General features: G+C 41.6%; 1 protein-coding gene across 1 annotated transcript in view; it reads right to left on the bottom strand.

Annotated features, from left to right (window-relative positions):
* The window catches only part of naprt (nicotinate phosphoribosyltransferase), a 44,842-nt gene extending 29,989 nt beyond the window's left edge, over nt 1-14,853 (bottom strand). Inside the window, exons 1-6 of the mRNA XM_084308735.1 lie at nt 14,470-14,853; nt 8,459-8,599; nt 7,643-7,706; nt 5,667-5,797; nt 3,546-3,661; nt 1,447-1,643 (exon numbers count right to left, since the gene is read on the bottom strand). Of these exons, the coding sequence (XP_084164861.1) occupies nt 1,447-1,643; nt 3,546-3,661; nt 5,667-5,797; nt 7,643-7,706; nt 8,459-8,599; nt 14,470-14,800 (980 nt within the window). The 5' untranslated portion in view covers nt 14,801-14,853. The remainder of the gene's footprint in view (nt 1-1,446; nt 1,644-3,545; nt 3,662-5,666; nt 5,798-7,642; nt 7,707-8,458; nt 8,600-14,469) is intronic.
* Nucleotides 14,854-15,504: the final 651 nt, after the last annotated feature.

The raw sequence follows: 15,504 nt of genomic DNA, 5'->3' as shown, positions 1-15,504 counted from the left end.
CCCCAAAGATATTTGTTGTTAGATATGAATTATTCCATGAATTCTGTCTCTATTGTAGGTGGAGAGATTTTAGAGGAGAGAGTGAAACCTACGATCAGAATAGGCTGAACTTTATTCTAGTGAATTGAATTTTTGTGAAAATAAACGATTCCCCATTTTTCTGGGGACCCATTGGAAAGTGTGAGAGAGGCGCAATCCCAAACAGTGTCCCTTAAACGTGTGATGAGGAGAGACGAGTGAACATGGAGCCAGATTGTGAGTTTATTGGCTCGAATCGAGTAGACCAGGTGCTCACAGTCCTCTCTGTATCGTCACAAACCACCTTATGAGTCAGAGCCCTGTGATGAAAACAAACAACCCAAGCCTTAAAGAGGAATGCCATCCATTTAAATAACTCACATCAGTTCTGTGCCCTTAGGGCAGTTCAGGCAATATTTGTGAGCGCACACCACTCTCTCCTGAAGCTAGAAATCAGAGAGAGAGAGAGAGAGCCCTTGGATTTGTGATGTCACTCAGATGTTGAATTTAGGGATGCTCCATAGAAAATGAACGGAGCAGTGATTTTATGGGCCCTTCAAATATTTGTGCCAGCTCTTACACTCTTATGCCGTTATATTCTGCTACAGACCTGTTCAGCAACACTAGAGAACCTCGTTTGTGTGTCAGTGTCTCATTCATCATCTATTATTACAGCTCCAGATTCCACATCCAAGGAACATCATGCATTTGAGGCTCTTTTCTAGCTTTAAGAGAGAGTGGTGCATGTTGGAAATACTGTCTGAACCGTCCTGGGTCACAGGAAGAACATGCGACTTCTTTCAAACGGGTGGCATTCTCCTTTAAAGTCGGTTTGCGTGGTCATGTTGTAGGAAACTGCTGCTTCCGCAGGACGTGTTTGTTGTCTCTGATATTGTTTTCTCGGACATTACTGTTTGGACATGTTGTCTCTGACATTACTGTTTGGACATGTTGTCTCTGACATTACTGTTTGGACATGTTGTCTCTGACATTACTGTTTGGACATGTTGTCTCTGACATTACTGTTTGGACATGTTGTCTCTGACATTACTGTTTGGACATGTTGTCTCTGACATTACCGTTTGGACATGTTGTCTCTGACATTACTGTTTGGACATGTTGTCTCTGACATTACTGTTTGGACATGTTGTCTCTGACATTACTGTTTGGACATGTTGTCTCTGACATTACTGTTTGGACATGTTGTCTCTGACATTACTGTTTGGACATCTCGGACATTACTGTTTGGACATGTTGTCTCGGACATTACTGTTTGGACATGTTGTCTCGGACATTACTGTACCTGCTGGTTATCATTGGGGTTAACAACCTGGCGGCTACAACAAGCTGCCAACAACAATGAACAATGTGATTCTTGTCATATTCATTCAGTTTCGAGCAGATTAAATACTTTTTGGAAGAAGTTACCAGCTGACACTGTAGCTGTCAATCACGGGCAGGAAGTTGTGTGGGTAGGCGAGGGCGTACGACAGGAATGCCGCCAGCTCCCCCTCGTGGATTTTCTGGGGTTCCGCCCCCAGCACCTCGCACACGCGGCCCAACCAACCCTTGGTCAGTGAGATGACGTCGATAGGGTTCGAATCCCCGTTCGCTGTCACAAGAGTCTGATTGGGCAGGAGAGGCACACGGGACATAATCATTGACTAAAATGTCCACTTTGAACAAGAGAAGACATGTACACACCTGTTTTCAAACAACTTTCAGGTGTACTGTGATGTTTAAACGAATGATGCAGGCATTGAAAGCAGAGTGTGGGATTCTAAGCGGTGTAAAAAGTACCCAGAAATTATACTTAAGTGAAAGTATGGGTACCGTCTCAAAATCGTACTCAAGTAAAAGTCAGAGTATCTGGCTAAAAACACACTTGAGTAAAAGTAAAAAAGTTTCTACTTGTACATGTACTTAAGTATTAAAAAATAAAAGTAAAAACTTTTTTTCTGACAGTCTATTCTTCTGATAGCAGGTGTTCAAAGATCAAAGATCCCCGCTTTCTAGTCTTGCACAAGGACCAATCAGCATGGGTATGGGTGGGCTAATTTTCCATTGATGGGGATTTGATTGGCTGTTTTTAAATAAAGTGCGGCCGCAGGATTAATAACGTTAACGTTAGTTCGGCCAGAGAAAACAATATACTAATTGAAATAGTTGGACCTGCGAGATTTGTACTTTGTAGGTCTGCATTTTAAATGTAGGAGTCAAACATATTTTTTTCTCTGAAATGTAATTGAGTAAAAGTACAAGTATACAAACCTAATAATACTCGAGTAAAGTACAAATACTGTGTATCTACTCTGTAGCATAAAGTCATTATAGGAAAACTATGGAGCAGGATGCTCTGCGCTAGGGTTAAGCAATAATTAAATATTATCGTATTATGAAATAATGATGTTTTTGCAAACATTTTCTATGGAAATGAATGATAGAAAAAACACATTAACTCAGATTTCTCTCAAAATAAGATACATAACATAGTTGAAAATAACAAGAACATTATCATGCAGTTCAATGTGATGGGACAGCAATACTATAATAATCATATATAATAATATCTGGGTGGGAAACTGTTTTGATTGATTGTTGTGCAAGCAATAGCTTCCAGATCGCCCAGCCCTATGTTAGTGGGACCAGAGACGGCCAATCATATGGAGCCGCTGCCTGCACCCTGTTGAATAAACTGAAGCCAGCTTCCAGCTCCCAGGAACAGAAAATGGAGTGCGTAATGAATCAACATGGTAAATGGTAAATGAAGCGCTTTACAATTTGTTCCTCACACATTCACTCACACATTCACACACGGCAGAGGGCGACCATGCAAGGTGCCAACCTGCTCATCGGGAGCAGTTAGGGATTGAGTGTCTTGCTCAAGGACACTTCCACACACACAGCCGGGAGGAGCTGGAATTGAACCGGGAACATTTCGATTACCAGACGACTGCTCTACTGTACCTCCTGATCCACTGTCGCCCCATGTGGGGCTTTCCCACACATGTGGATTTCCCACCCTAGCTTCTGTGTCTGGAAACCAAAGGCTGTCTTTATTCTGCTTCTATTTTATCCTATTCTATTGGTGTCGCTGCTGCAAGACATTGAAATCACGATAATTTTTCGAGAACATTATATGCGTTCATTGAACTTTAACACTGATGTTTCTTTTTAACATGATGACTTTAAATATAATTGAACTGAAATAAATGATAATACATAAATAAGTGGAAACATATATATAAATAAAGATAATAAATATATAAAAATAATAATAAATAAAATAATATCACCAGCAACGTTGTAGTGCACCCACTGTCACAACCTACCAATAACTAACTAATAAATAATCATTTAATCTAAATGTTCGCGGGAAGCTAAAATCATAATTGAAATTAAAACTTGATTAATCGCCCCAATAAAGAATCTGAACGGGCGACGGCTCGACAGGTCACCCCCACGTTTATGTACCCCCTTTTTGCTCTATGACCCCTTCAGTCATAGGAGAGAGGACAGAGACTTACCTGAGGCCACACCTCCTCCAGGGAGGAAAAGGAAGTGACATAAGAGTGTGCCATGGTGCCAGCCACGGGGATACCGTACAGGAAGCCGGCCTGAACATTACTGGTTAGATCAAACCCTAGCAGACAGACAACGGGTTGAGTACGTCTGGAAACTCACGTGACGTACTGCTACCTGCTGAATAGGGAGGTGTAGTGGTTACATCATTGCTGTTTCCCACGCGGTCCACCCCTCTTGAAATCGCAATGTATTTCCAATGGACACATTTCTAAATAGTCTCGTTTAAAACAAATAAAGCATGAACATTGGCATGGTGTACCTTTCTGTGTGTATTCATCCACAATCTACAGTATAGCTCAACATGAAAGCATTTGCAATTAATCGTAAAGGTAGCAAAATAACAACGTTTATGTTTTCGTTCACTGAGCAACTACACAATGGCCGTGACGTGTATTAGGTGACAGCACTGAACAACAGGCGTTCTACTGGTAAGTGTAGTTATTTTTTAACAACAAATTAAACAACCTTATAATTTACTTTATTTCAACCAAAAATGCTTAAACAATAATGTTAGTGATAGAAGGGAACTCTTTTTGTGCAAAAATGGAAAGCTTGCCAATGTTAGGCAGAATTATTACAATAGTCGCGCGGGAAACTAAAGTGACGTCAGACTACACCTCCCTATACCACTGCATGCAACCAGAATACTGTACATACAACAAATGCAACAGAATTGATGCAACTTAACCTCTTATCCATCGGGGCAAGCATCGGGCTAGTTTTGCATAAAACGGCTGTTGATTGCATACCCAAAGTAATTGAAGATTTATTCTTGAACCACTTATAGCACATGCATGAGTCTGGTCTCTTTTGAAAGGAAACATTCTGAACTTTCTTCCACAATAGAATCACTCTGAGTGCTAATGTAATAAGAGTTAGAGAGGTTTGAACACACTGAAATTAAAGTTTTGTTTACTTAATTAGTCTGAATTAGTTTGCAAACAGATACCTGCAAAAGAGTTCCAGCTGAGAGGTATAAGCTGGAAAACACAACGGTACAAGTCTTATCTAGTAGGCCTACAGGTCCGAAGTTGATAACAATCCCACGGGAAATTTGTGTTTTACACATGTACACCTGTAGCGATAATAATTCGGTACGCTTATCCAAAATGGCCGTCGGGTCCAATACATTCTCACGACGCGCGAGTAATTCTCCTTTCTTCGTCTTCTTCTCTCCCTTTATCGTAGTAATCATCCCTCATGTAAGATTAATCATTTTCACCGTCAGAGGTGACTGGTCCGTTTAGGGCCAGGCGAAACCGGACATGGTCACTTGTCCCGAAACTGACACGCGTTGGTTGTTTGGATTTGTAACCCGAGATTGGAAGGTTGAGTAGGGTGTCAATCAAGCGGTGGCCATTTTAGCTTTCCAACAATGTGTCGGTTGATCGGCAATAACACAGCCTGAAGCCGACGGACGAGGGCAAAGTGCCGCGTGGCGTGCGCGACGGCCCCGCCGTCGGGCCGTCCGATGGATAAGAGGATAAACATTTGTTGTCATGTCGGCCTATGATATGTTCTAAAATTGGTTGACATATCTGGAATTTTTGCTAAAAATATCAGAAGTATGTAGTATGTGCTTTCAAACAGACGTGTGTGTGTCAGGGTTCCCACAGACATTGCAAAATTAAATTCAAGGACTTTCAAGTACGTTCCCAAGCACTATTTTTCATTTTAAAAGGGCATTTAAAAGGATACAATTCACTTTTAAATGCTGTGTTTTTATTGAAAAAAATCGGATTGAATATTTATGGCTTAAAACCAATTTCCGACAATTAGTTACACTTCAGATTAAAAAATAATAATTTCTTGATTCAGAAATATTTCATCATGGATGAACAAAACTGTCAATGCGAATGGTTGATTTGAATTTCAAGGACTTTTTAAGCACCTTGTTAAAAAATGGGCTGTTTTCAAGGTATTCCAGGCCTTGACTTTTTTTTCTCAAAGATCAAGCACTTCAAGGACCTTGTGCGAACCCTGGTGTGTGTGTGAGAGAGAGAAGGGGGGGGGGGTGAGAACATGTGTGTCTTTCACATTTTGTGTGTCACTGTACACTTCACCTCCGATGTGTGTGTATCTGGAGGCGGTCAGGCCGCCGTCGGGTCCCTGGGCCCTCCTCAGACCCATCTCCAGCAGCTTCCTCCTGGGGCCAGCCGCCAGACGGAACCGTGCCGCGTTACTGCACACCAGACTGGGGAGGGAGGGGGAGAGGGAGAGCAGCGGTCACGGGTTTATGAGGGGGAGGCACGGGTTGGTGTCGGTGTGTGTGTGAGAGAAAGAGGGAGAGGGAGAGAGAGAGAGAGAGAGAGAGAGAGAGAGAGAGAGAGAGAGAGAGAGAGAGAGAGAGAGAAGAGAAGGGGGGGGGGGGGGACACAAAGAATCAACCCAAAGCCAGAGTAAATTGGAATGTTATTTGGCCCTAAACAGATAGTACACAGTGGCAGAATACCTGAGCACTGTGACTGATCCAAAACTAAGAAGATGCTTGACTAGGTACAGACTCAGCGAGCATCAGCCTAGCCAACGAGAAAGGCCACCATAGGCAGACCTGGCTCCCAAGAGGAGACAGACTGTGCACCCACTGCACACAAGAAGAGGTGGAAATCGAGCTACACTTATTAACAACCTGCCCACTATACCAAGACATCAGAGACATATACTTCCCACAAATTGCAAACACCCAAAGAGACTTTGAAAACATGGCAAATAACTCAAAAACTCCCATACCTACTGGGAGAAATACAACAATGTGCAAACACAGCAGCAAGATCTGTGAGCTGCTGTGACAAGAAAAGGACATCCAACGGAATACAACCACCATAAAGACTGTCAATCACACAATAAATTCCCTCTGTACTGTACAGATTTCGCTGTTTGACTGTTTTGCTTTGTTTAGTTTGTTTTAACACTGGCTTTGGCAATGTAAACGTATGTTTCCCATGTCAATAAAGCCCCTTTGAATTTAATTGAATTGAATTTAATTGAGAGAGAGAGAGAGCGAGAAAGAGAGAGAAAGAGGGGGGGGGCAGCTGAACACTCTGGGTGGATTGTGGAGCTAGAGTTAGGCAAACAGTGGTGTGTGCTAAAGGTAAGAGCTTAGTGAAATAAATGTAAATATCCTCACGTGTGTGTGTGTGTGTGTGTGTGTGTGTGTGTGTGTGTGTGTGTGTGTGTGTGTGTGTGTGTGTGTGTGTGTGTGTGTGTGTGTGTGTGTGTGTGTGTGTGTGTGTGTGTGTGTGTGTGTGTGTGTGTGTGTGTGTGTGTGTGTGTGTGTGTGTGTGTGTGTGTGTGTGTGTGTGTGTGTGTGTGTGTGTGTGTGTGTGTGTGTGTGTGTGTGTGTGTGTGTGTGTGTGTGTGTGTGTGTGTGTGTGTGTGTGTGTGTGTGTGTGTGTGTGTGTGTGTGTGTGTGTGTGTGTGTGTGTGTGTGTGTGTGTGTGTGTGTGTGTGTGTGTGTGTGTGTGTGTGTGTGTGTGTGTGTGTGTGTGTGTGTGTGTGTGTGTGTGTGTGTGTGTGTGTGTGTGTGTGTGTGTGTGTGTGTGTGTGTGTGTGTGTGTGTGTGTGTGTGTGTGTGTGTGTGTGTGTGTGTGTGTGTGTGTGTGTGTGTGTGTGTGTGTGTGTGTGTGTGTGTGTGTGTGTGTGTGTGTGTGTGTGTGTGTGTGTGTGTGTGTGTGTGTGTGTGTGTGTGTGTGTGTGTGTGTGTGTGTGTGTGTGTGTGTGTGTGTGTGTGTGTGTGTGTGTGTGTGTGTGTGTGTGTGTGTGTGTGTGTGTGTGTGTGTGTGTGTGTGTGTGTGTGTGTGTGTGTGTGTGTGTGTGTGTGTGTGTGTGTGTGTGTGTGTGTGTGTGTGTGTGTGTGTGTGTGTGTGTGTGTGTGTGTGTGTGTGTGTGTGTGTGTGTGTGTGTGTGTGTGTGTGTGTGTGTGTGTGTGTGTGTGTGTGTGTGTGTGTGTGTGTGTGTGTGTGTGTGTGTGTGTGTGTGTGTGTGTGTGTGTGTGTGTGTGTGTGTGTGTGTGTGTGTGTGTGTGTGTGTGTGCGCTTACCTGGCGTAGTTGACCAGGCACAGTAAGCTGGTTTCCAACAGCTGAACAACAGCCAGGGGCCCGGCTACCTCCACAGAGTCATGTAGGAAGGTTCACCCCCCAACTATCTGATGGACCACAGTGTTGCTGCCAATAGATGGCGAGCTTCTACAAAACGTCCCTGTCTAGCATAAAGTCCTGCATTCCTTGGTGAATAATCGTCCTTTCTTTCAACTCACTCAATACAAAGTCCGACTGCACCAAGCAAGGTTTCAGCCATCACATTAGTTACATATACAGTGTGTGAAGTCGGGTTCAGAAAAGGCAAACTAGGTGTTGGTATCTGTTCATCTTTAAGGCCACTGATGGAAAATTGCCACCATATCACAATGATGCTAGATTGGAATTATGGACTTTAACTGGCATCGTCATAGCAGCATGGGGGAGGGGGGAGGGGAGGTATAGGTATGGGCAGTGTAATAGTGGAAAGACATAAATATAGGCAATCAAATTTGATCTGAATATGAAAATATGAGAGAAGTAAACAGAGTAAACAATACTCATTTGAGTAGTGGAAAAGGGGTAGGATTAAATAAGTGTATACTTCTTCCTACTCCTTTTCGATGGATGTAAATTTAGTTATGTTTTGCTTTTGTTTATTTATATATTTTTTCCATTTAATTTCTTTTTTATTTGTTTTGATTTTATATTGTTTGTATTTTATTACATGTTCGAAATAAAGAATAAAAAAAAGAGTAAACAATATAATGAACTCTAAAAATATGAAAATGAGAAAAAGAAATTGAAAATAATTCAAAAGAAATAAAGAAGTGTGACCCTCGCAGCTCACCCTGGCAAATACCACGGTACCCTCCGGTACGGAGCGCAGGGTGACACCGGAGCAGTCCAGGCCCCGCAGGAACACAAAGAAGGCCGGGTCGGTGACGGAGGGGAGGATCGAGCGCAGGTATTCCACATCTAAACCACACAAACACACACAACACACACACAGACATACACACACGTGACACGTGACATTAGTCACAGCAACCAACCTCCCTAGAGAGGTGTGTGTGTGTGTGTGTGTGTGTGTGTGTGTGTGTGTGTAGTTGGCCTGTGAATGATGCTTTGTCTACACAGTATATGTAAGTATGTTAGTATGTGATAAATTAACTGTGTCTAATAATAGTAATGCCAAAGCTCAATCTAATACAACTAATCTCATTAGACCTGGAAGGGTAAACAGAGTTGTAAACTGCATTTGTTTCTCTGTAGAAGAGTAGAACTGCAGAATTGTAGAACAGTTTAGTCTAAATGTTTAAGCCAAAGTTATTTCTGGCATAGGCCAGTGCAATGATCCAAATCTAGATGTTCTCCATTTAGAAAGATCCGATGTGCAAAAAGAAAGAAAAACAGAAAAAATAAAGTCACTTAAGTTTTGGCAGATGTGCCTAAACGGAGCCAAGGGTTGAATCCACAACTCCAAGCTGCAACACAACCACTATGCCAAGCATTAAAACCAGTTTTGTTTTGATACATGAATGGTATTTATATCATCTAGAAATCTAAAAAATAAAATGGAACCGTGTTCCTATAGAACAGCGGTTCTCCAACTACGGGTAATGACCCAAAGTTTTTTTTTTTAATGTTCTGGCAACATACTTTGGTTAAATATGCCTAGTTTTATACATGTGTATTGATAACATAGTGCTGTAATAAAATGTTCTAATAAATATGCATGATCAAGTTCAACATGTGCTTTTATTTTGATATTCCTTAATTCCACGTTGAAATTATGCGATACATTACGTGTGGGGTCGCCAAAAGAAATCCTAAATAAAATGGGGTCGCGGTATAAAAAAGTTTGAGAACCCCTGTCCTAAAAGATTAGTCTGATTACTGTTACAGCATCCTCACAGTAGGTTCATCATTGTCAATAGAGCAGCTCCAAAATGTTGTTTGATAACATCAGACTGATTTGTACCCTTGGAAAAGATTTGCTCATATATATTCAGAGCTAGATTAAAGATCCCGTCCGCTCATAAACGTGTTTTCTTTATGGCGAACTCCTCGTGGAAGCGTGGCTTTGACTATACATGTTAATCGTGCAGAACTTGTAGACATTTACGTTTAGTGTAGAACAAGTCAGCAGGAGGGAGGGGTACATCTCTGACGACTAAGGGTCAGTGGTATTACTCGTCTAGCAGTGCAGAGCTCGAGTGCTACACTCTGAGTGCATAGTAGTATAGACATAAATTAGCATAGTAAGTAGTAGTATAGGACAGGTATAGCAGCATAGTACATAGTACATATTAGTATATACATAGCATAGTAAGTAGTAGATAGTAGTATGGACATATTAGCATAGTAGGTATTAGTATAGATACAGTAGCATAGTACATATAAGTATAGACATAGTACATAGTAGTGGCTATCTGAATGCACACTATATTGCTAATCAATAATACTAATCGGCGTTCCCCGCCGCCCCCATTTCATCCATAGATGCTCTGTAATAGTCCGGATGCTACGCAGTTTGTTTTATTTCATTCGTATATATACAGCAGCATAGTACATAGTACATAGTAATATAGACATAGTAGCATAGTACATAGTATAGTAGTATAGACATATTAGCATAGTATAGTATAGGTACAGTAGCATAGTATATAGTAGTATAGACATATTAGCATAGTATAGTAGTATAGGTACAGTAGCATAGTACACAGTAGTATAGACATAGTAGCATAGTAGTATAAACATAGTTCAGTTCAGTTATTTTTTTTTTCTGGCTTTGGACACACAACGACGGTCATTCCATAAATCGCCAAAGTTTTACCAGCTACTATTGCAGCATTGTCCAATTGTCAGAAAAGGGCTAGGAAGAAGCACTAGGCTTGTCAGGCCCTACCCCTGAAGACTTGCGCTTCGTTTTTTTCCATTTACATACATATAGTACACATTACAGTACACATTACAGTATAGTATACCTGCAATATATAATAGTATATATAATAGTATATAGTACATAATAGTGTATACAGCACATATACAGTATAATGTGATATGAGATATATAGTACATGATATATACAATATAATATAGTACCATAATATAATAGTATAAGATATATAGTACATGATATATACAATATAATATAGTACCATAATATAATAGTATATACTGCAAATATAGTTCAATATAATATACAAATTAATTATAATATTATTATATAATGTATTATAATATATAAAAGACATAAAATGAGCACATAAAGTGCAGACATATAAAATCACAGTTTTTCACATTAGGATCTAACATCCCAACAGACCACCTTGTTTATGGTTTGATTCAGTTTCAAATAGACAATAATAAAAAGAGTAAGATAAAATAGACAGAGTAAAATAGTGCAATAGTGCAGTGCAATAAAATAGTAGAATAGAATAGATAAAATATTTGTTTTACAGTGCATAGTAGATAGTAGTATAGATATATTAGCATATTAGGTAGTAGTATAGGTACAGTAGCAGAGTACATAGTAGTATAGATGTCATAGTAGCATAGTACATAGTAATATAGATGTCATAGTAGCATAGTACATAGTAGTATAGTCATAGTAGCATAGTACATAGTAGTATAGACATAGTAGCATAGTACATAGTAGTATAGTCATAGTAGCATAGTACATAGTAGTATAGACATAGTAGCATAGTACATAGTAGTATAGATGTCATAGTAGCATAGTACATAGTAGTATAGTCATAGTAGCATAGTACATAGTAGTATAGACATAGTAGCATAGTACATAGTAGTATAGATGTCATAGTAGCATAGTACATAGTAGTATAGTCATAGTAGCATAGTACATAGTAGTATAGACATAGTAGCATAGTACATAGTAGTATAGTCATAGTAGCATAGTACATAGTAGTATAGACATAGTAGCATAGTACATAGTAGTATAGACATAGTAGCATAGTACATAGTAGTATAGTCATAGTAGCATAGTACATAGTAGTATAGTCATAGTAGCATAGTACATAGTAGTATAGACATAGTAGCATAGTACATATTAGTATAGACATAGTAGCATGGTACATAGTAGTATAAACATAGTAGCATAGTACATAGTAGTATAGACATAGTTGCATAGTACATAGTAGATAGTAGTATAGACATATTAGCATAGTAGGTAGTAGTATAGGTACAGTAGCATAGTACATAGTAGTATAGACATAGTAGCATAGTACATAGTAGATAGTAGTATAAACATAGTAGCATACCGTAGTATAGTAGTATAGACATAGTAGCATAGTACATAATAGTAAAAGACTACTATTACTACTATTTAATTTAGATATTGATTGAAAATTAGCCAGGTTTCAGCTATCCTGACTGGTGGGAAGTTTGTTCCACCATCGTGGAGCGAGGACCGAGAATAGCCTGCTTCGCTTTGATGACCGCCTCCGGAGCTCGGATAGGAGTGGGTCTGAGGCGGTGTGGGAGATCCCGCACCTCTCTTTGATCTCCCTCACCCATCTTCCCTTCCTACCCTCATCCCTCATTCTTAACCCCAACAAACCCTCCCCCACCTTTCCCACAAAATGTCATGACACCCCTATACCCATGGCCCCCACCGTTTTCAGTTTTGTAGGTATGAAGATGTTGAAGATCTGGTGGGGGCTCTCTCATTCCGGGTGTCCTAGCTAGCTAGTCACCTCGTTGAGAGTCATCCAGCCATTCTCTGACTCTTTTTGTATTGATACTTTGACTGAGTTAAATAAATGTATAACTGTATTAACCAGGTATCTTCTGACTGAGTAAGTTATTCTACTTCGACTCATTTCCACCACAGTGGCCTGAGGGGTGTTGAGGGTGTGTAGTTACTAGTTAGAGACCCTTGACCGGAGGTAGGAGGGAGCCGTTCCCCACATTGCACAGAATGCCAGGTCATGGACCTTGAACCGCATTCTTGCAGCAATGGGAAGCCAGTGCCGCTCTCTAAGAAGTCTACTTTGGTGGACTGGAGATCATTCTGTGTAAGTTGAAGTGCCTTGGTGGCACAAGCCGGTAAATCAGCTAGCAATGCATTGCAATAGTCGAGGCAGATTGATTGATTGATTGATTGAAAACTTTATTAAGAGATTGCAGAATGGGTACAGTACAGTACAGCTCAATACATACATTGTTAAGGTGATGCAGACTAGAGAAAGACTTTCGTCTTGTTTACATCAGGGTCCCCCATTTTCAATTCATCATAACATATATGACATACACGACATACAGATAGACAGTACATTATTGTTGACTAGCGGAGGAGTTGGGTGGTTTATTTTGTCAGGAAGGGGCGGATCCTGCTCACCTTTGCTCAGGAAGAAGGTGATGTGAGCAGAAAAGCCCAGCTGGTGGTCTTCAAGGACTACACCTATGTTCTTGTACTACTACTGTACGTTCTCCACAGAAAGCACAGAAACCGGTTTTGACATGTCTTGAAAAATATACGTTTGATTTGTAGATAGAAAATATACTATTTGTTAATATATACACAGGGGTCTGTGATAAGTTCATCAGAGACAGGGACTTCAGTCTGTGTGTTGATTTCAGCCGAACTCCAGTCTGGTTGCAAAGGTCATTTAGATCTGGCCAGTGAGACCAGACCCCGAAGCCCTTGGGGGAAGTTATTCTGGTCTGCGCTGGCCAGGGGGATCTTCCTTCTGCGTAGACCCAGCAGAAAGGTCCAGCTGGTGGTCGTCAATGACTACACCTAGGTTCTTGTACTACTACTGTACGTTCTCCACTAGGGGTGTAAAGTTACACGTATCCGCACCGAACCGTTTCAGTGTGTACCGTACCGTACCGAACGACTGTGTACCGAACGAATACAATGGTATGTTAACCACTAACAACCACCCACAGTTTTTTTTCTTCCGCTATCTAATATAATTATTTAAAAAAAATTACAAGTCGATTATTAATTTCAATATAGAATATTTGTTGACAGCCCTACAAGTACAATTAGTTACAGTGCACACTACATCACCCCTGAGTGGAACCACTGTACCGAAAGCCCGTACCGAACCTTGACTTCAAAACCGAGGTACGTACCGAACCGTGGTTTTTGCGTACAGTTACACCCCTATTCTGCTGCAGAAAGCTGCCGGTTTTGACATGTCTTAAAAAAATATAAGTTTGATTTGTAGATATAAAATATAATATTTATTAATATATACTTATTATATACTAATCAAAATATATTTATTTTACTCCAGTATATAACCCCAAAATACAGCATAGCCTACAATTCCATTTTTTTGTTTTGTTTTGTTTCTTCATGTTTGGATCACACAGATTGAGCCTTTGATGGACCTGTCCTCTAAAATCATATAACCGTTTGCTCCGCCCCCTACATAGAAACACACGCACACACACGCACATAGAAACACACGTACATGAGATCACTGGTACAGTGTGGAGTCGGTTAAAGTTCAGTAGCAAGAATGTTCAGTGGGGCAACTGATACACTGGACGCACGCCGTCACACACAGAATCCCAACAAGGGTTGCAAGTTGAAGGTAACCTATTGCGCAATGAGAGGAGCATATAAATCAATATAATGTGTGTGTGTGTGTGTGTGTGGGTGGGTGTGTGTGTGTGTGTGTCAGTGTGTGTGTGTGTGCGTGTGTGCGCGCGCGCGCGGTGGGGGGGGGGGCTGTCAAATAAATAACATTCACTGAAGAACACACGGCATAATTAAATACATTTAAAAAAATAAACTTTATTTATCCTTGCACTGGGGGGGGCTATAAAGAGACAAAAGTAACCCATGTAAAGTTTAAACAACATCTCACCTTCATCTGTGAACCGAAAGCCGCGCAGGAACAGGAGGCAGTCGTGCAGCCCGGAGAAGAGAGAGAAGCCGCCCCCGAACGGGTTGTCCCTGAAGAAGAGCTCGAACACCGCGGGCTCCTGGTGTCTGCCGGCGCGCCAGTACGCGTACGCCATGGTGAACTGGTACAGGTCGGTGAGCAGCGGGGGGACCCGCTCGTGGATCGAGCGCTCCATTAGCGCGCACGCCTTGCTGCTCAGCGCTGCTGGTGCTGCTGCTGCCATGTTCAACAAGAGTCCTCCTTGTTGTCCCACTTCTCCCAAGTTCAACTGGTGCCAAGACCTCTGGGACATGCAGTTATTCAGTTCCCCTCAGCCGACCTTTACTCTTTAGTGGAGCACTGCTGTGTGCTGGCACCCCTTGTAGCGGGAAGTAGAAGACGGGGAGCCAAACAATCTCCGTCAAGTTAAACTGGTGGCGCAGTTGCACTTCCGGTTTAGGGTTTTTTGCTTTCAAAGTAAAAGCGTGTGAAATGCCTAATTGATTGATTGATTGATTGATTGATTGATTGATTGATTGATTGATTGATTGAAAACTTTAATTAACAGATTGCAGAATGGGTACACTACCCCACCTATCGTAACAGAATGACACCACCATTAAAGAACCCAGCGGACCGAGTGACAGGGATGATGACCATCATCAGTGGCATGATACGGGATGGGGATCATGCCAAAGTACACCCCTCAGAAATGGGTTTTTCTACTCAAGCTAATCCAGTCCGTCGTGGTTGAGCGTCCGGAGCTGGAGCCGTAGTTGGACGGCTTGACCAACCAGGTCACAGACCTCATGGAGAGGTTTCGTCCTGCTCCACCCTCCACAGCTAGGGCAGCCCCGTCTGCTAGCTTGGCATCTACGGCTGGCCGTGTCTCCACAGCTGGTGTAGTCCCATCGACGAACACAGTCACCTCCGCTAGCTTAGCCCCAGTAGCTAGCGAGGTTAGCATAGTCTGTGTAGCTAGCACAGCTAGCAGGACTCCTAAGGATAGCGTGACCT

The sequence above is a fragment of the Notolepis coatsorum genome, assembly GCF_963971535.1.
Source record: "Notolepis coatsorum genome assembly, chromosome: 2".
Taxonomy (NCBI): Eukaryota; Metazoa; Chordata; class Actinopteri; order Aulopiformes; family Paralepididae; genus Notolepis; species Notolepis coatsorum.
The sequence above is the reverse complement of the archived record's forward strand: the minus strand, read 5'-3'. Positions and strand labels throughout refer to the sequence as shown.